This window comes from Drosophila tropicalis, unplaced genomic scaffold, assembly GCF_018151085.1.
Source record: "Drosophila tropicalis isolate 14030-0801.00 unplaced genomic scaffold, ASM1815108v1 contig_593, whole genome shotgun sequence".
Lineage (NCBI taxonomy): Eukaryota > Metazoa > Arthropoda > Insecta > Diptera > Drosophilidae > Drosophila > Drosophila tropicalis.
This window is the reverse complement of record NW_027173070.1, coordinates 3,402,556-3,424,170: the sequence shown is the minus strand read 5'-3', so window position 1 is coordinate 3,424,170 and position 21,615 is coordinate 3,402,556. Positions and strand designations below refer to the sequence as shown.

Genomic DNA, 21,615 nt, shown 5'->3' with positions numbered 1-21,615 from the left:
AATTGGAAATTTTGTGGTGAGGCAATTAACAATTGCTATTAGAGTGTGAAATTAATAACAAGTATAATTTCCATCCAACTGGACAGAAGCAATTAGTAAATTATTTAGTAACTGTGGCCGACTTTTTAATAATAGCAAGTTAAAAATAGAACAGAGGCCAAAATCAGTTGATAAATAAAAATGACTTAAAGCTGGAATAAGGAATTTATAAATGAACTTTATTCGAAGGTTTACTGGAACACAGCATTTGAGTTCTACTTTAATAGGATGAGTACGATTAGAATACATTTAAGTCTTGTACATAAACTTTGTTTGGACTACCTTATGGGTTTATAGAATCATCTGATTGTACCCTTTCTGGACCCATCGCCAAAATGGGTCCTAAGTCATCAATTCATTATATCTCACAGTTGTCGCTTAGAATTCAGGAATAAATATCCCATTTGCTGAGTAGCCTTTTTTTCATGGTATATTATTGATTTCCAATAGTAAGTGATACAATTATCTTGAACCTGTTATTTCCAGTAATTCCAGTAATTCTATTCTTTTTTCTTGCGTTTGAGTTTGGTTTGCAAGTTCAAATCACTTAAGTGAGCTATCTTTAGAGCTTGTGCCTTCAAATGTGAGTAAGTGGCAATTAAATCATAAATTATCATCTAATCCACTTTGGGTTCAGGTCAGCCAGAACACTCTCATCTGTATGCGTGTGTGTGTGTCTATGTGAGTCTGAGTGCGTGGCTAATAACATTTTAATGGCCAACAGCAGCTGCACTTGTACATTCATTTGAATATATATATATATTGTGGCTTGTCATTTTATCATGGACTCGAAGCACATGCCATAAACAGAGATATCTCCTATAAACAAGGACTCCCTATAAGAGGGAACTAACAGCAATCTTACTTTATATGAAATCCCACTCTACGTCTATGTATCTCATGTTTATGCATCTCCTTTTGGTTGGGGTGCTAGCCATAAAACGCTTATCGTATCAGCAGTGATTAGACATGCTTTTCGTTGCTGCAAAACGAGAGAGAGAGAGAGAGAGAGAAAGAGAGAGGGATAGCTGGCATAACATTAGAATGAGACAACTGTCAACAGTTGACAATTGAATGAGAAACTAAGCGGATTGCATTGGCATGTCATGTGTATTTGTGTCTGTCTGTGTGTGTGTGTAACTGTTTCAGGGATTATTAATCGAATTGCAGAGACTAAAATGTGTGTGTTTGTTTAATAATGAAATAGTCTTAGAACGAGACGCAACAGGTGCTCATATGGAGAGCAAAAAATAAGAAAGAAAATAAGAGAAAAACAAAAATCGAAATAAAAAGCTTTCAAGCTGAGAGACGACAGCAACGCCGACGACGACGACGACCATTATAGCAAAAACAAAATGACGTAGACAGAAAGAAATCAACAACAAAAAAGCACACACACATACATACACACAATACTAAAGACGAAAATGAAAGAAAAGGAATAGAGGGAAGGGAAACAACCAACCAAAAAAAGGGCCTGCGCTTTGTTTTTTCACATTTCCGTTGCCGCATTTAATTGGTGAGGGCCATACACACACACACACATGAGTGTGAATTTGTGTGCGTGTGTATAATAAAAAATCCCCGCTTTTAACGCTTTTCGACTTTGCATACCCTTGAACACCCTACATTTAATTGGGCATATAGGTTAGCTTAAGCTAATAGTAGATCAACAAGTTTCATGTCAGCATAGCAGTTAACGGTTTTAGAGCATAGAAGAAGAAAAAGGAACGAAGAACATAAATTGAAGCATACTTTTAAGCAACAAATTCAAACAGTTCTTTGTCTAATCGCAAACATCTTAACTATATCATTCAAGAACTCTCTTTTCAAAACATATACAAAGAAGTCTTTAACAAATAACATCCAAACATACTTTCTAATCCCAGATAGATATAATGGAGATGATTTACGACATTAATCTACCACTACAAGTCCTTGGATTGTTAGAAATGAAATCATATCAAACAAAATAGCGATATAAAGGGCACCAAGCTAATTAAATATCATTTCTATATAAAAGCTTTGACAATAGTTGTAGTCCTCTGAAAGGATATTTGGTGCGATTTTCTGTAGACTTCTACATTATGAATGTTCTTACGTAATCAAGCAATTAAGTTTTTGAATCTGAATATAAACAGGGTAAATCAAATTCGTTTTCGTTGGATTCCACTCATTTTTTTTTATTTTTATACATTTTTTTTGGCTTTTTTCTTTAGCTGCGCTTTTATTTAAAAAGTTTTTTTTTGTCGTCGTTGTCGTTGTTGTTGCTGTGTTGCTTTGTCGCATTTTAATCTGGGCATAGCACGCGATTACCAGGTTTGCTCTTCCCACTCCCCCAAACACATATATACCTGCCCTACCACACACACACACACACACACACACACACTTTTCAACCGTCTGCGGTGTTCTGTTCGCTCCTTAATGTATGTGAGAATTCCGGCAACAGTTGAATATATATGTGTATGTGTTAGTGGTTTGTGTGTAACTGTGTGTGTGTGTTAGCGATTTACATACAAATGCCTTGCCACAAAAAACACAAAAATAAGCAACGCAGCTTTATTTTTAACACACACCGCCAATTATAAACAATGGAACTCGTTTCAGGGCGCACTCTTAACCTCTCACTCTCTCCCCAGTCTCTCGCACTTGCCTCACTCTTCCGCTTTCTCTTTCTATTTTTAGACATTGTTGAAATTCAAATAAAATGGCAACTTGATTTTTCATTATAAAATGCAATTTAAATGCAAATGCAAGAAAGGAAAAAACTAGTTGGTCCAATTTGACATTTGATAAATGGTTTTTTCTTAAACCAAATTTAAACTGAAATCTGCATATTGGGCAAAAATTGGACCTACTGCTTCTTAAAGACAAGATAAGACCCAAATGCTTGGGTGGAGAAAAAAAAAAAAACGAAATAACCATAAGGGTCAGATTTCAATTATGTGGTTGTGGGATTTAACCATTAGGATAAAACATGATAATTATGTTCATAAAATGTAATTGCGGTTCGAATTTCAACAAATAACAATTTGCCAGAGTTACAGCAAGTTTTTGGCTTAATCAAAGGTATTTCTTAACAAGTTTTGTATCAAAAATTGAAATTAAACAGGAACGATTAGTTCTAGAACAAAATGAACTAATTTCTTTATGTCTTTATCAAATTCATTTCTTCAGTATTGCATACTTTTAACTATAGTCTACTAACCCCATTTAGGGATATAGAGTATAAAAATGAGCTTACTTTTGTATGTATATAGTTACATATGTATGTATGTAAGCTTATGTAGGTCTTTTATTCTGACCAGCCAAGCAAATGTTTGCGACATTCGCTCTTGTTGTTTCTTATGCTGTTGCTGTTGCTGTTGGTGTTTAGGTTTAGCAATATAAAACAAAGCGCAAATGAGCCAAGTGAGCCAACACCAAGAACAACGACAACAACAACGAACAAAAAAGGTAAACACATAAAAATTTGTTGCTTGCGACCGCAAAAATACCAAAAGCACCAACAAAAAAACAAAAAAAAAAGAAACGAAACGAAACACGTAAAAAATACAAAAAATAATAAGTGTACATACCTAAGCCAATGTGTTGGAAACAGTGGGCTAAAACATAGCAAAAAACAGAGTCTAGATGAAACAGTCAAAGAATACAGGTCTGTGAATTCGTAGGACGATGCCCCCTAAAGCATGCAACAAGCAGTTCCAACATAAGGACCAAAGTGTTCACCCAAACATGGCCCTAGATAAGCCCACAAGAGTAAAGCAATTCTAGTTGCCTTTTATTGCATTTTTTTAGCACCTTTTGTTAAAACATCTTTCTTAAACTTAATTTTTCATAAATTTATAAAACCAATATCAATGAACGAGGAACCAAATCCCATTAAGAACTAGTTCAATATGTTCCAAGTGTTGTTAAAATATTTTTAGAATATTTGAAACCACAGTACTGGGGCACCTACTGAGGTCAGGTGGGCGAGGTCACAACAAACAGACACAGTACAAACACACACACACACACACAAGCACACACTTAACGAGTCGTAGAGAGAGTGTGAGAGTGGGAAAGGCAAAGAGTATGAGTGGGAGGGAGGGTGAGAGGTAGCTAGACTCCTGCTTTTGTTGTCATTTGCAGCATACGACCTCAGCAGGAAAGTATGCTACATATATTAAAATTTTAGTGTGTCAATTGTGTGTGCGAGTGGGGGCTATGTATGTATGAGTGTGTGCTTATGTATGTGTGTGTGTGAGTTTGAGTGAATGTGTCTGTGCCATTTAATTGACGTTTTAGGCCTTTGACGTCAAACCCAAAATAATAATCGTTCGCACTTTTCTCTTACTCTCATTTCTTTTGCCTTCCTCTCTCTCTCTCTCTTTCTCTTTCTCTGTCGGTCTGTCTTTATCTTTAGCTTTGTTTGTGCTAGTATGCCTATCTATGTATCTATATATTTCTATGAGTGGTATGCAATTTGTCAGTCATAGCCATAGCCTTTTGACCTTTTACCAAGCAATTAAAATAATTATAATTACAATTTGCAATTGAAGAGAGACCAAGCTCTATATAAAGAGACAGGGTATGAGAGAATAGCTTCTAAATGTTTTCCCTCAGCACATCATTAGTTTATAAGCATGTGAAAGAGCGGCAAAGAGAGGATAATAGGGAGAGTGGGAGCGAAGAGGTCAGAAGTGTCCTGCGAGAGTCGCAAACATTTTATATTAATTACAAAACAAGTAAAATGTTTCTTTCTCTCTTTTTTTGTTAATATTTTTTGACCACTTTACAACTTTTAATGGTTATTTCTGCGTTCTTTTTATAATTGCCAATTAGGAAGTTTTTTTCGTTCGTTCGTTCGTTTTTTCCATTCTCTTCAAGATTTTGCTTTTTCTGGATATATGTATATACATGTTTGTATGTATTTTTTTTGCATGCGGGCTCAATCGATCCCCTAAGCAGGACGAGGACAAACGACAAGGACGAAAGTCAAAGCCAATTTGATGCGTGAAAGCAAAAGCCAAGCAACGCGTTAACAAAATCATTTAATTTGGCCAACAGAAATAAAGAGAGAGACAGAGCGTGACAGAGAGTGGAAAAGAGAGCAAGGTAGAGGGCAGAGGCGCCAACAAAAATATGAGTTTTTATTACACTTTACGAATGGAACACAGAATCAGGAGGAGCTAAAGCTGAAGGGAGCAGCAGCAGGAGCAATCGCAGGAGCCATAAGAGAAGGCGTAAAACCAAATGATGAGGGGGACCCACCATTTGGGCCAGGCTAAAAATAGAATTGCCTGCTTGCCAAGGGGCACACCCAAAAAGGAAAAGCGAAAAAAAAGAAAACACTCACACACACATACACAGTGAAAAGACAAGACAAGATTACAAATGTGTAAGCAGCAATTCCCAGAAGTTCTCGTTGGGCCCCTCAGACAAGTTCGTCTTTTCCTCTACAGATGTTGTATGTGTATATGTGTGTTGCTGCCTGCTTCGCATATCAAACTGTTGATGGTTTGTTGCTTCGTTTATTTGCCATCTTTTTCGCCTTCGTCCTCTTGTGTCCTGGTGCTCGTTCTCTCGTCTTGTAGCCATTAGTTTTAAGTATTTGTTGCTATATTTGGCCATTTCCTTTTCCTTTTCCATTGTTATTTTTGTCTTATGGCCTGTTGTCAGACAGTCAGACAGACAGACACAGGACGAGCCTCAGCCGCGCCCTTAAACTTCCACACTATTTCCCCAATGTCCCCCTCAAACTCCCTTTCTCTCTCCCTGTGTGTGTGTGTGCGTGTGTGTTGATTGTGAGAGAGTTAATTAAAATATTTCATTCTGCTAACTAAAATGTTTTGCAACTGTTGAAAAGGCAATTTAACTCGAAAATAATCTTAATTTTCATCTATTAGTTGTTAGATTTGATTTTCTCCATAGACATGAATTTATCTGCTAAAAAAGGAACAAGAGAATTAAAATAAATTTCAACACACACTAATACACACTCACACCCACCCACCCACTTATGTATGTATAGAGGTCAGCTGGGGCAATCTAGTGAGCGAGTGAGTGACTGAGTGGTTGAGTGGTCAGACAGACCCACATGTAAGTCTAATATGTAAATTGATGGTGAAACAAGGGACCGCCTCATAATTTGCAGTGTTTTTTCCACTTCCACTTCCCCTTCCCATCCCCTGCTTCAAAAAGGGGCCGTAATGGTCTATTAACTCAAATTATCTTGATGATAAGTAACTGTTTCACATGTTGACCTATTTTTTATGTGCTCCTTTTCACATTGCACGTACAAATTCCTACAACTTGGCAGCTTCTAAAGTGAGTTAGATTTAAGTTGATCGATTAATTTTATGAAGATTTTTTTATGAATGTTATGTTAGATTAAGTGATACATAGTGAAATGTTAACTTAAAAGAATGAAATGAGTGAAATGGTTTCCATTGTCTCCAATTGTATTTACAAAAGGCTTAGTCAGAGTGAAAGAGAGGATAAGAAAGAAATTTAAAAGTAATATATTGAACACTTTTTTCAAGCCAAGTTAGCTGAAAGGCTTGAATTAAAGTATTTAAATTTTCTTAATGGTAATTTTTATAAACATGTCTAGAAATGATTAAAGTTTATGATATTTATGATAATTGATACTTTTACGTCTGCGAATTGGCCATGGGGCAGGAAGTAACATTTGATATGCAGCCACTACTCGACTTTCAATTTGTTTGCCATGTATATGGATATACATGTACAAATATATATCTAGATGTACATATATACATATATATTCAATGTATGTATATGTGCAGTCCTTAGCATAATTTCTGACTCGTTATAGGCAATCTACTACCCTACCTCAAGAGCATTTGCTAACCACTAGAGATTGGCAAAAATGTGAAACGAAATTCACTTTGTCAGTGTCTGTGTGTGTGTGTGTGTGTGTGTGCTGGAGTTATGTATGTATATATGTTGTGTATTCATGTGACCCGAACTAAAAGGTTTCTCATGTCTGTTAGGTTTAGGACTCATAGATTGGCTGCTGGGCCAATTTATGTCAAAGGCATCTGCTGCCTCTATCTACCTCTTGCTTCTCCTCCTTACCTTGTCTCTTTACTATGTGTGTGAGTGTGTGTGTGTGTTTTATCAACAAAATATACATAATTTCACATGGAAGATGGGGAAGTAGAGCGAAAGAGAAAAAATGAAAGTAAAGAGGGCGTACTTAACAATTAGCCAGAAGGCAATCTAGGGCCAAAAGAGACAAGCAACCGTCAGAAGGAGAGAGAAATAAAATGAAATAGAAAAACATTGTATTGTATTGAAAAAGGCGGTTTATTAAATTACAATAAATGTTAACTGGAGGGCATAGGCACACACACACATACATTTTGATATTTTATTTTACGCCTGACAGAAAACCAAATTTCCATTTAAGAATATAGTCAATTTTGCCTTGAGCTATAGATGTTTGTATGTAGGTGTTTTATGTGTATATGTGTGTGTGTGGGAGTACCCTAAGTCAAGATGTAGCCCCTAAAAAAATAGCTAACAACAAATTTGCAGGGCATGAAATTTAATCAAAACACCAAACAACAAATTATGACAGAATGAATAATAATAAACAGAGTTCTCTTCCATTTTGATGCCCAGCTATATGATGAAATGTGAAAGGTCATATGACAATAAATAGCAACTCCGTGTGTTAGTGATGAATAAAAGATCATAGACATAAACTACATGAGAACATCAATAGCTAAGTCAACGGAAACTGCATACTAGGCAGATAAACTAGATTTAGGAAATATATCTCCTAGTCTGCTATGTGTTAATCTTGGAGGTGATCATTAAGGCATCTTACCGTGGGTAGTCCACATCCTATGGTAGTTGCTTACTCCATTTTGTAATTTGATTTAATGCAGGGTATTTTAAAGCCCATTTGTCGAGTTGTCCTTTAAAGTTTGCCCTTCAACTTAATTCAATTTTCTATTCAAAACGAGAACAACACAAAAAAAGGGTCCCATTTTTGTGAGAAAAGAAAAATAACAAGTGTAAAATTTTTCTAGCTGACCATCCATCATATGGAAAAAAGGATATATTTGTCTACACACTAGCAAACAGAGAGAGGGGAAGAGAGCAGGAGAAGAATCGGCCCATCAATTTTTTGTTTTCTTCTTTTTTGCATTTGCCATTTATAAATTTACTTCAGCCTTTTGTTTTATGACTGTGAAATATGCATGAGGATTATCCCAAAGGGGATTACAATGGCTTCGAATTGGGTGGGCGGGGTGGTTGGTTAGTCTGGAAGATGCGACATTTAATGTTCCAGTACCCAGCAAGTGGGTCCAACTGCTGCTGCTGCTGATGCTCCTCCTGTTTATGTGCACCACATAAAACTATCAATTTATTGCTGCAAAATCGTTGCGGACTGTTTCCTTTGGCTCGATGCTTCCGATGCTTTTCTTTTGCTTTTGCTACTTTTGCCTTCCTGCAGACGACGCCCTCACACACATACACCAGCGTGTGCACACACACACTTGATCAAACTGTGTGTGTGTGAAAGAGATAGAAGAAACATTGCATTTGGCTCTCTTTTCGTGGGTTTTGTTATTATTGTTGGCAGCGTTTTAGGCGCCATACTGACGAGACAACAGGCAGCAGCAGCAGCAGTAGCAGCAGCTGAGACGCCGACAGCATCAGGATTTTCTTGTGGGAGCAGAGGAAGCGAAAGGTTTGCTTTTCCTCTACCAACCCAAAAAAGTTTTCCCTTGCATTCACAGGACGAGTATGAGGATAAGGATGAGGACAACGACGACGACGACAAAAATAGCACCGCGCCACCTTCCCAACCACATCCGAGTTTAGTACTGTAAAACTGTAGCTGTAATTGTGCATATGCGTGTGTGTGCCGATGTGTGTGTATGGCAGGGATTGGCAACAGCCAAATCCTTTTTATGCTTTTGATTTTTTGACACTCCTTGCTACTTTTTTTCTTTCTTTCTTTACTCTGAGTGTCTTAGTGTCAACATGCGTTGAAGTCTTTTCAAGCTTAAGCCAAGTCAAGGCAAGGGTACAGTTGCCTCTTTTGGCATCTAAGTTGATGTATCTCGACCTCCCCTCAACCCTAATTCTCTCTTTCTGTCTGTTTGTGCTTCTTTCTATACGTGATTTGCATTTATAGATGATGTGTGGCATGTGCATCGTTTCGATAGACAGCCACGAAGTTTCCCTCTTGTTTTTTTATGTACATATTTGTCTCATGTAATGTCAAAAGAAACACTTTTTGATTATAGATAAAACTGTTTCAATATCCAAAGCCAACAAAGACATTTCTATATATAACTTAAACAAAGACTTGGAATGTTAACTTATGATGGTTTTTGGTGTATTTCTTAATAAAGTATTTTAGGAGACATCTAATTTATCTACTATCAAGCCAAGATTCTTTAAGTGCAGATAAACCGCATAGATTTATACTTCCTCTTCGAATATTTCTAGATCCGATATTAAGCAGATAAATACCAAGAAAATCTCCAACTTATAGTGGCTAGGTTTTGAGGCACTTGAGTGTAAAGTCATATATTTTCTAAAGGATTAGGACATTTTTAAAAAGGTTAGCATAAACGTTGAACATTTGTAAAAAATGTGATTTTCTTTAACAAAATTCTCCTCGGTTTTTGACTTTGCTGTCAATTTAACTAGACGAAACCCAGCCACTTGCCTTCTTTCTCTCTCTCAGCCCCTGTGACCCATTGGGTCACAACAACTCTAAATAGCTCAAACTTATTTCGATTTTATTGCAACAACGATAAGGCTCGGTTAGTTACTATACACTTCCACCTCAAAATAAAAAAAAAGAAATAGAAAAGAAGCACAAAAATCGAGGCAAAACTAGCAAACAAGCGCAAAAATCAATTTAAAGTTCAATAGCCTCGCTGACTGGGTGACTGGCTAGAAGGAGAGTCAAGAAGAAACTGTTTGTGTGTGTGGGTGTGTGTGTGTGTGAGTGTGTGGGTGGGGAAAACTATTAGGGGGTGTTTGGCCCAAAAAAAATAGAAATGGCAGCAAACGACGAAAATTTCCTTGCAACATTACAAGTTGCAACAACTATTGCAAATGTAAGCTCTCCATTTCCCTCTTCTTCCTTTCTTCTCTCTCTCTAGCTTCGTGTGCTCGACTAGACTAAGTTCAAAGTACAAAATGTGGGTTGTCGTTGGCAAAACAAGTACAAAACAACGAACACACACACAGAGACAAGCAAAAGCCACGTTGTAATCATGGCAATGTTTATAGATATGGATAGTTGTCAATTTAAAAACGGGGCGTATGCGTAATATATATGCAAAACTAAAATTGATGAAAATCACTTCACTCCCCTGCACAAAAACTGGTTGGGTTAACTGGCATTCAAACGTGCCCAAGTGCCCATTGATGCAATTATGCGAATGCATTGATAAATGGCCAACACAATTGTCATTATGTCCTCCCCCTGGCAGGAATAGGGGCATGACTATTATCATCCCCACCATCACCATCACCATTACCATCGCCGTCATCATCGTCATCGCCATCATCGTTGTCGTTGTTGCTCTTCAAAATGCAAATGGCTCTTTGGCACGCCACGGGAAGGCGGCCTAACTTCAACCCCACAGGCTTTCGGCTCCGTTTTCATCAATTGATTTCCATGATGACAGGTAGAACTCACAGACATACACACTCACATTCACGTCGAGAGACACACACAGCATGATGCCGCCACAGGATATATGTATACATATATAACTTCATTTGGCAGACAAACGACAAGAACAAGGCAAGTGAGTGTCAAGTTGCTTGCACTTACTTATGCAATTCTTTTTTCGATGCCAGGTGAATCAGCGTAACAAAAAAAAATTGCAACTGCTGCAATGCTGACAACTTGAGCGGGTTACCTGACTTTTCTCTCATCATCTGTCCCTCTCTCTCTTTCTCTCGGTGTCTTCCTCTGCCATTCTTTTGTCTGTCTGGCAATTGCTGAAGGGCAAAAGGCATGTACTTTCGTTATGGCCAGACACATTTCCGTTTTTATCGAGTGGCCAGAATTAATGAATGGGCAAGTTTTTTCATTCGCTCTCTCTCTCTCTCGCTTCTCATTCATTTATTAGTTGAGGGCCTATAAAAAGTCCACAGACTACGCCCATGTGTGTAAGGACATTGCAAAGCTAACAGGGATATACGTAATTTATTCATATGTCTCTCTGCGTCTGTGTGTGTGTGTGTGTGTGTGTGTGTGTGTGTGAATGTCATCAGGTGTAGCTGTAGGAAGAGCTGTCAAAAAAAAAAAAACAAGAAATGTATGAAAGATTGAAGATGGCGGAACCGAAATAAGCAAATGTCAATGAAAATGGCATACATAACTTGCTTCTTTTCGTTCCGAATATACACACCAAAAGAGACGAGAAATAAGTTGCGTAATCAAATGAAATTGATCAAATTATATATACATTTTTGATACCCTATTATTTGGGTATATCATACATTCGAGTGTATTCTCAATAGAAGAGTTGATAAAATAACGTATACGCACAATATGCCAGAATGACCCTTTGAACTGATAAAAAATTTAGCAACTTTATTATGAATTAAAGTCATAAGAGGGGCTTAAAGGCTAAAAGATCCCAAAACCTTGAGTTTTAGTTTCGGCTTCATCTGAATGCAGTAACAAGTTACCTAATAAGATTCTCTTTGGAGTTGATTGCAAGTCAAAAAAGTCCGAACTAAACTCCAAAAACTACACATATTAACTGCAGCTGATTTTGTTTCATTAACTTTTATAGTCAGGGAGAATATAATCAAAAGGCATCTGCTTTAAATATTAGCTTCTCATAGAATAAATTGTTTTTGGTAACTGTTTCCTCTATACATATGAACACTATAATGTCTATTATATCAAAGTTGCTATTTGTCCAATGACACATTGCGAGATTCCTCTTGTTCTTCCGAACAAAATACTAGGAAATATGTAAACATGAATTGAGATAAGCTCATGATTTCATAGATTTCTATGAAAGTATTGTGTATACGATTTTCTTGGAAAATACTACAAAAGTGTGATACTTAATAGTTGTGTAATTTCTGTGGATTCTCAGAATTCAATTGCCAATTTATCTTTGTTTTCATTGCTTATGTGGAAAATGCCATTAAAGGGCATAATTTTTGTGAATTATTAGCTAATGACGACTTCACTAGATTGTAGGTCAATCTTGAGAGTAAAGATATTCCAGGAACTTTGAGTTTCTGTCATTAGCAGATTTGCATTTCTAAGTGACAGTAAATTTCCGAAAATTCTGTATTAATGTAAGTGAAACAAAGTCGAAGCAAAGTCGTCATTCTTCTCTCGAATTGAAGTCAAAAATGTTAACTTACACAATGGAAACTATAATTCACAAATTGCTTAATTATAACTGACTTTCAAATGGGCAAACAAATCAACCTTACAATAGAAACATTCATTTAGGAATTTCAATGAAGTTTTGCCATTGCAAATTGGCAAATTAATGCAATTAGTTTTACAAATTGCCGCAAATTGCCATCGATTGATGAAATGAGTGCAAAAACCTGAACAGCCTTACACATCGATGGTACAATGTATGTATGTACTTGTCTGATATTAACAATTCAGGTTGTTTGCTTTGCATTTAATTTCAATAAAATTCTTTTTTGGCATATCCAGAACTGGCAACAAATGTGCAAGGCTAAAAATAGCACGGGGCGGTACAGGAGTAATATAAACACAAGGACAAAAAAAAAAAATAAATAAAAGACATAACAAAAACTGAGAGAAATGAAAACGAAGTAGAGGAAAACCTATATGGGCAACTTGAACAAATCGCCATACACAAACAACACACACACACGCGTGTGTGTCTTTTTTTTTTTTTTTTTTATAAATAGGGGGAAAGCATTGAAAGCCGAGGTGTGGGACTTGGTATCGACCTTGGTTAGTGGTCACCGCACCGCACTAAAACCTACCCTATGCTCCGTATCCCTCTCGCGGAACCAACGCTGAAGTACTACTTCACGAGGGGGAGATGGCACGTATGCCTCGTCTAGAGTTTACCTAGAACTGAAGTTTTGGTTACGCTGGCGTTCAGCGCGACGCAAGGATTGCATGATGACTGCTGCCATGTGGCTAACAGCTAGCCAATTGTTTTGCGAGCTAAGTAGGATATCCATAAAGTCGTTGACTATAAATGGCCTCCCAATGCCTAGGCTTAGCTCTTCCCGTTCAGCAGAATATCTAGGACAGACAAACAGGACGTGTTCTGCGTCTTCTATATTCCCCGCACAGTGTGTGCAAAAGGGATCCGTCTCATGTTTAAACCTATGCAAGTAGGATTTAAAGCATCCATGTCCCGTCAGTAACTGTGTCAGATAGAAGTCAGTCTGACCATGTTTGCGATTAAGCCATGGCCGAATGTCGGGGAGAAGGCGCCTTGTCCAGCTCCCATGGTTTGAGTCACGCCATCTGCGTTGCCAGTTAGTCAGAGTCGTCTCTCTTCTAACTGGCGGCGGATCTCTATTTCTAGCCTCGTTAGCCAAGAGGTCTAGTGGGGCCATATCAGACAGCACCAAGGCGGCATCTTCGGAGACTGTCCTAAACGCGCATATGGTCCTGAGCGCGCATGTTCGGTACGACGATCTGCAGTCCCGGCTGTAGGTGGGGGATGACATCGCTGGTGCCCATATGGCGGCGGCATATAGGATGATGGACCTTACCACTGTCGAGATGAGCCATCTGCTCCGTTGCTTGGGGCCGCCGACGTTAGCCATGAGGCGAGTTATAGCTGACGTGGCCTTCGCAGCTTTATCTGCGGTATACTGCAGGTGGGCTTTGAATGTTAGCCTATGGTCCATCATGACTCCAAGATATTTAATGGCAGGCTTTGATGTTATTGAGCATCCGGCGACTTCGATCCTGGCTGTTTCCACTTTTTTCCTGCTGCTTATGAGCACGGCCTCGGTTTTGTGTGCGGCTATGGATAGTGAGTTTGCCTCCATCCATTCCAGGATCCTGAACACTGCTGCATTGGTGTTTTCTTCCGCTTGCTGTATATCCTTGGCCACAGTGACGATGGCGATGTCGTCCGCGAATCCCACTATGCGAGTGTCAGTTGGCATGTCCAATCGCAGGACAGTGTCGTACATAACATTCCACAATGTTGGCCCGATCACTGATCCTTGGGGTACTCCACCTGTGATGGTGTGTTTCCGTGGACCAGCTGCTGTGTCGTAGAGTAGCACCCGATCCCGGAAATAGCTGCATATCAGGTTAATTATGTACTCAGATATGTTTAATCGCTCTAGGGACGCGATAATGGAGTCCCAGCTGGCCGAATTAAAAGCATTCCGTACATCCAACGTTGATATAAGGCAGTATTTTTTGTTGCCGCCTTTCCAGCGTTGCCCTTCGATGGCTTTAGCGGCTATCTCTACCACCGAACTGATGGCGTTGATAGTGCTGCGTTTCCTCCTGAATCCGAACTGCCAGTCCGACAGTCCATGACGTTGCTCCAGTTCCTTCTCCAGTCTGTTGCAAATGATGCGCTCAAAAAGTTTCCCAATCACATCAAGCATACACAGGGGTCTGTATGCAGATGGGTCATCTGTTTTATCACCTTTGGGAAGTAGGACCAACCTTTGTAGCTTCCACCTCGTAGGGAACTCCCGTTGCAGCATGCATGTGTTGAAAAGTTCCACAAACGTCGACGCGTGTTTGCAAACTAGCAGTTTGATTACAAGAGCCGGGACCCCGTCCGGGCCCGGGGCCTTATGTACGTTTATCCTCTTCCCTGCTTCCACGACTTCACCAACATCTGTGAATATCGGTGCACATGGTGTTCCGCTCGCTGCTAAGTTCCTCGTCGGCCTTGAAGGGAATAGCGTTGCTACAATGTGACCCAACTTGGTTGGATCCGTTGGCATTATGCGCCTGGCGAGTTTGCCCATAACTAGTTTATAGGCAGTCCCATGTGGCTGCGCATCTGCATCTGCGCACAGCTTCTTCCAGCAGTCCGCTTTACTTCTCTTGATCTCCATATTCAGGTTGGCTCTTTTCCGTTTGTAGTCTGCAAGCAGCTCCGGAAACGTGGGCATTCTGCGGGCACGTTGCTGTCGTCGTCTGGCCTGATGACATTGCCTCCTGGCATCCGCAATCCTGGCATTCCACCAATGTACTGGCTTACATTTGTTGAGTCCATGCCGTTTGCGTATCATGGCTGCATCACATGCTCTACGAAGAATGTCGCCCATGTGGTTGGCCTGGGTGTCCGCGTCCGCGCTGCTGCTCCTTGTCCCTTGGGTCATCATGGTGAATAACGCTTCTTCGCTCAGCGTGCTTGGGGCCCAGCTGTAGAACGTCGTTGGTGTGTGTGCAGGTGGACAACTCTTGATAGAGCACACAATGGCGAAGTGGTCGCTGTGCGTGTAGATATCCGAAACTGCCCACTGCGCGCTGCGGGCTAGGCAGGGGCTAGCAAACGTGAGGTCGATCACGGAGCCTCTGCCAGCCTTATTGTAGGTGTGAGTGTTGCCTACGTTGAGCAGACTGATGTTGAGTGTGGCAAAAGCGTCCAGCAGGGCCCTGCCCCTTCTAGTGGTCCTTTGGCTACCCCATTCCGTTGCCCATGCATTGAAGTCGCCGGCTATGATGGTTGGCGTGTGGGTTCTGGCGTCCTCCACTAATCCATCCAGTATGCTGCAGAATTCGTCGATGTGTTTGCTCGGTGCTATGTAGCAGCTGTAGACATATACTCCATTGTACCTCGCCCTTACATATCCGCGTGTGTGTCTGTGTGTGTGTGTATGTGGTACTAAACCGGAGGCGCCAACATGTCCTACAAGTGATTTATTTTTATGTATTTGTTGGTGGCACAGCGAAAAGAGGCAAAGAGATAGAGAGAGAGAGAGAGAGAAAGAAAGAGCAGCAAAAAAAGCAAAGTTTAAAAAAAAATAAAGTTATTGTTGTTGGTGGCGTCGGTGCAAGCCCCGACTAAGACTTCCCAGTCAGACAGCCATCCAGCCAGCGAGCCAGCCAGTCAGCCTTTTGCTTCGATTCCATTTCATTCTTTCGGGTTCGTTGGGGGGAAAACTATTTATAACAAAGCAAACAGCAAAAAGTGTAGCATACATTTATGCGCGACTGCAAGTTGCAACATTTAGACGCAAATCATGGCAGACATTAGCGTGGGCAAAAGTTTTCTTACCTTCTCCCCCCCACACCAGCATCTTCTTCTCCAAGCTTTCTGTGAACGATTTATGTGAAAAGTTTCTTTTTGTTGTTTGTGTTGGCTTCTCTCGTATGCATAAACTATTTTGACTGACTGTGCAACCTGTTATCCATTCGCCTCATATCCTTTTTCTTTTTGTTTGCAGAATGTCCCACCGCCATGGATGGCATGGAGAGATTTGCCTGTCCCACACCAGATCTCCAGGGACGCTATCGTTGCATAGATGATCATGTGCTTTGCGATGGTTTTATCGATTGCCCCGAGGGCGAGGATGAGGATAGAAGATCCTGCATGTTCTATAAGACGGTAAGTTCTCACACGAATCCAAGGGGGTAAATGTGGGAACAAGGAAAAAACGCCAAGTATTAATTTCATTCCTTCACTTTTTGCTACTTTTTTACTTGCAGACGAAAGCTCATTTGGATGTGTTAGCAGATGCGTTACTACGTTGGGCGCGAGGGCGTTAAGTTGTTGCCCAATCCACCCACAAACACATACATACACACACACAAACAAACACTTAATACAAAGAGACACATAGCAAAACCCACGTTAAACATAAATTACAATTAGTTTTAACAAATTAAACCTATTAAGTTTAAACCAGGCCACACACACTCACACAAATGAACAGACACTGGCACACAAACATACACACACACACACACACAACCACCGCCTGCTCTATGAAAAATCCTACAGAAACAAGAAAAAGACAAGTTAAACAATTTGCCAAGTCAAAAACCAAAACTGAAAATACAAAACACAAAAAACAACAGGCAGAAATTAACTATAATAATTAACAACAACAAAAAAAAAAAAAAAAAATTAAAAAAATCCAAAAATTAAGAGGTATGATTATGATTATTATTACACTATTATTACTATTATTATTAATTATTAACAAACACAACAAGAAACAAAAACTAAAAAACCAATATACCATTTAAAAAATTAAAACAAAAACAAGAAATTAAACCACATTTTTTAATTTCCTTTTTCATTTCGCCAAAAAAAAAAAAAAAAAACATTACAAAAAGCAGTAACAACAACAACAAAAATATTTGGGCCTAAACTATTTTTAGTCTATATAAATATGAAAAACAAAAACGAAAAAAAAAAAAATTATTAAAAAACAAACAAAAAATATATATTACAAATATATACAAATATATATATATATATATTTATATATATATATATATATATATATATAAATATACATATTTCGTGTACATTATTAAATTATACGTGTATTAAAGTTTAAATGTTAATTGAAAAAAAGAAAACTAAACAAAAAACCGAAATTCGACAGCAAAAAACAAAAAAAAAAAAGGGAAAATCAAAAACAAAAGATGGCAAAGCATAAAAGAAAGACGAAGGATAAGTGAGACGAGAACTATATATACATACATATACAACAAAATACGAAAAGGCATAAATGGCAAAAAAGAAGATAAGAAGGAAGAAAACAAAAATCGAATGGAAAGATATATATAGTAAACATATACATATAACAATTAAATATACAAAATAAATTAACAAAAACAAAGAAAACCTAAAAAAACAACTGCAAATGAATGAATGAAAACAAAAAAACAACAATAACTAAACTATACAATAAATTATTAAACAAAACAAAAAAAAACCAAATAAATTATAAACAAAGACTTGACTTGATTATAAACTCATCAATTTGTTTTGTCTTTAATTTTTCATTTATCATTTACGTTCTCTATGTAAATATATATATATATAAACATAATATTAACTAAATATTAACAAATTTTCAACATTTGATTTTCAATTTTCTTTTTGTTGTCGTTTTCCCTTTGCTTTTGTTTGGTGGAAAAATGTTCTGCATTTTCTCTCGTTTGTTTTTGTTTTGTTTTTTTAGTGTTGTTCGAATACAAATGAAATTCTCATGAAAATGGCAGCTATTTTTTGCTAGTAAGATAAATATTTTCCTTACTTACAAATTGACTTATATAAATATATATACATATATACATACATACACATATATATATATATATGCATATATGTAAACAAGAAAATAAAACTATGAACAACTTATACAAAATAAATAAATTAACAAAACGGGCAAAGATAAAAAGGCTTGTAAAAATGCTTTTAAATCGATTTACACAAAAACCAAGGAAAAATACTAATTCCCTTTTTTTACATTTCTTTTTGGTTTTGCGTTTGAAATGATATTGGCAAAACGTTGCCTAAACAATTAAACATTTTTAATGAAACTAAACCAAACAAAATTATTCTTATTCAAAAATGTAAACAATCAATTTAGAAAACAATCAAGCAAAACGAAAGCAAAAATCGCAACATTCTTTTGAATACCTTTTCTAAGGATCATGGCAAGGAGAGAAGAGCTAAACCTTTTGCCACTTGTAACTATCAGAGAGCAAATGGGTTATTTCTATAGTTTTTTCAGTCAGTCGAAGGAAAACCTGTTGACAATTTTCCCAAACATTCTTTTCGTTTGAACATTCTGAGAACTTTTTGGAAGCAATACTTTAAAGGACATTTATTTTCCTTGTCAGACTTTTTCCTTATCTTCTTGTTTTTTCATTTCTACCCCAAAAACGAACACAACCAAAGAAAATAAAATGAATGGAGTTAAAACAATTATGATAAATGGAATAACATATGAAATTGCGAGCAATAAAATTTCATATCTTATATACAACAAAACGTATAATAAAAGCAACAAAAACACAAATAAGTAAAACCAATTAAAATTGTTATTAATCAATTATTTTTCGTTAATCAAGTGAAACATTTTTTAAGTCAAAATTTTCTTCTAAATGGGCAGCAATATAACTAATTAAAAAAAAAAAAACTATTTTAGAGCAACGATCTTCGTTATAAAGTTAAAAAAAAAAAAAAAAATAATAAATTACAAAAATTTCATTTAAATTATTATTTATTTACTTAAAAGGAAAAACTGCAAAATAACCCACCTTTAACTATATATATATATATATATATATATATATATATATATATATATATATAGTATAAACCGAAAAGAAAATGAAAAATAATAATAATACAAAATAAATATATACAAATGTATGTAAATTTCTATGCCGTAAATTACAAAAGAAAAAAAAACAAAGAAGGAAATTCTATTAAAAACTAAGTGAAAATAATAACTAAACTAAATAAATTAAAGTGGACAACAACAACAAAAACAGAAAATAAAACTCCATTAAACAGGAACCGAGAGAAAGAACATTTTAACACACACAGAAACAGACACACAACTTTTGCAACTAATCGATAACGATAACGATAACGAAAACACGAAAATCGAAAATCTATTTTTGGCCTATTTTTCTAAAAACCAAACCCTCGACAACTTTTTAAACTCCCCTCGCGCCGTGTTGACCCGACGACAAAAAGCAAAGTGCAAGTAAACCAGAAGAAGAAAAACTTTTATAAACAGAAAAACAAAAAAATCAAAGAATTAAAGCTAAAATATATGTAAATAATTGATTATTTCAATTCAACGAAGATCGTTTTTATTTCATTTCGTTAATTTTTCAAATAAATTTATAAATTTATTTCTTTTTTTTTTCATTTTATAATTAATAAGCAGAGCAAAAACAAACAGTATTGAGTGTAAAAAAATACAGAAAACCAAAAAAAAAAAAAAACTGAAGATGAATTTGTATATAAAGAAATGAAGAAGGCAAAAAACAAAACAAAAAATGGAAAACCAAATATGTTTAAATTAAAAAAAAGATTTTACTTTAGGTTCACAAATCATTTTTAAAAACTAATTTCAAGTATTTTGAAACAATTTTAGTTTAAATGAAAAGTAAACTTAAATGGGAAAACCAATCCTTACAGAAAATCAAATGGAAAGATGAAAAATTAAAAATTGAACGATAAGAAAAACAAAACAGAAAAAAAAAACTTAAAGTGTGTAATCCCTAATTGTTAAATGTTAAAACAAAGTCGAAGCATAAGAACACACACACACACACACACACAAAACATACACACACCTAAACACACATAGATACATAGCTCTATATATATACATATGTAAGAAGTATATAGATTACACACACACACATTCTCACACACTCAGTCATTCAGTCAGATTCCGCATCAGTTACAGTCAATAACCCAAAGTTGTATTTATTTGTATTTGTATATTTACACACAGAAAAAAACCTCTCAATAACAAAAAACGAGAACAAACAAAATAAGTAAGAAAAAAAACTAAAGATAACTAATATTTAATACATATGTACTTACAAATTGTAGCAAAGAATGGCTTCGCACAATTTCGTTGGTTTTCGTTTTTCGTGTCTATTGTTTTTTATTTATGTATGATATTAATGTAAAATTGTATTAGCATTTTGTTTTCGTCCATGGATTTTTCGCTGTACATAAGTTATGCTCCTCCTTATCCTTACCCTCTCTCTCTTTCTCCACTCCTTGTCTTTACGCTACTAACTTTCTCTTACTCTTACACACACACAGACAAAACACCGAATTATATATATTATATATAAGATTTTGATAAATGTGCGGCCATCTTTTTATTTGAATTCTTTGTATGTTATTTAACAAAAACTCTTTATTTCATTAACTGTTTACTTAAATATATATATTACAATATATATTTAAATTATTATTATTATTATTATTATATATATATATATATACATATATATGAACAATGGAATCGAAACAAATGATGAAAACAAATACACAACTTAATATACACTGAAAACAAAACTAAAAACAAACAATGCATTTCTGATTTCTTACTCTCTCCCTATCTCTGACTCTCTCTCAACCCCCCACCCACTCCCTTTTTCCTTTCTTTCTTAGTCCAAATGGAATTCCAAGTTTCTTTTCCACAATACTAGCACTCATCCACCCAGAAACACACACACACACACCCACACAAACACACTAAAGGAAGGCGGCTCTGCACATTAAAGTAAGTTTATTATTTCAAAAGCGGATCAAACTCAATCTAGATTTTAAAATGAAATTGTTTATCTTCAACTTGATAGTAATTTACGTAATTTTCTTGAAATGGAAATTAATTTGAAAACAGTTTTCTATCTTTATTGAAATTTTTAAGGATAAGAAGTTGCAAAAAAGAACAGAGTAAGTTTTATTTTTCTTCATTCTAAAAAGGAAGAAAGTTAACTAAATTTGGCGACTTGAATGATTCTAAAATCGATGCATTGAATCGTTGACTTTTAACTCAAAAACATACAAATGAATGACGCTCAAAACTGTTACTTAGCTAATCTAATCTACCTACATACCA

General features: G+C 36.5%; 1 protein-coding gene across 1 annotated transcript in view; it reads left to right on the top strand.

Moving 5' to 3' along the window:
* The window catches only part of jeb (jelly belly), a 37,773-nt gene extending 20,731 nt beyond the window's left edge, over positions 1-17,042 (top strand). The window contains 2 exon segments of the mRNA XM_068289388.1: positions 16,438-16,598; positions 16,700-17,042. Coding sequence (XP_068145489.1) covers positions 16,438-16,598; positions 16,700-16,759 — 221 coding nt within the window. The 3' untranslated portion in view covers positions 16,760-17,042.
* Positions 17,043-21,615: the final 4,573 nt, after the last annotated feature.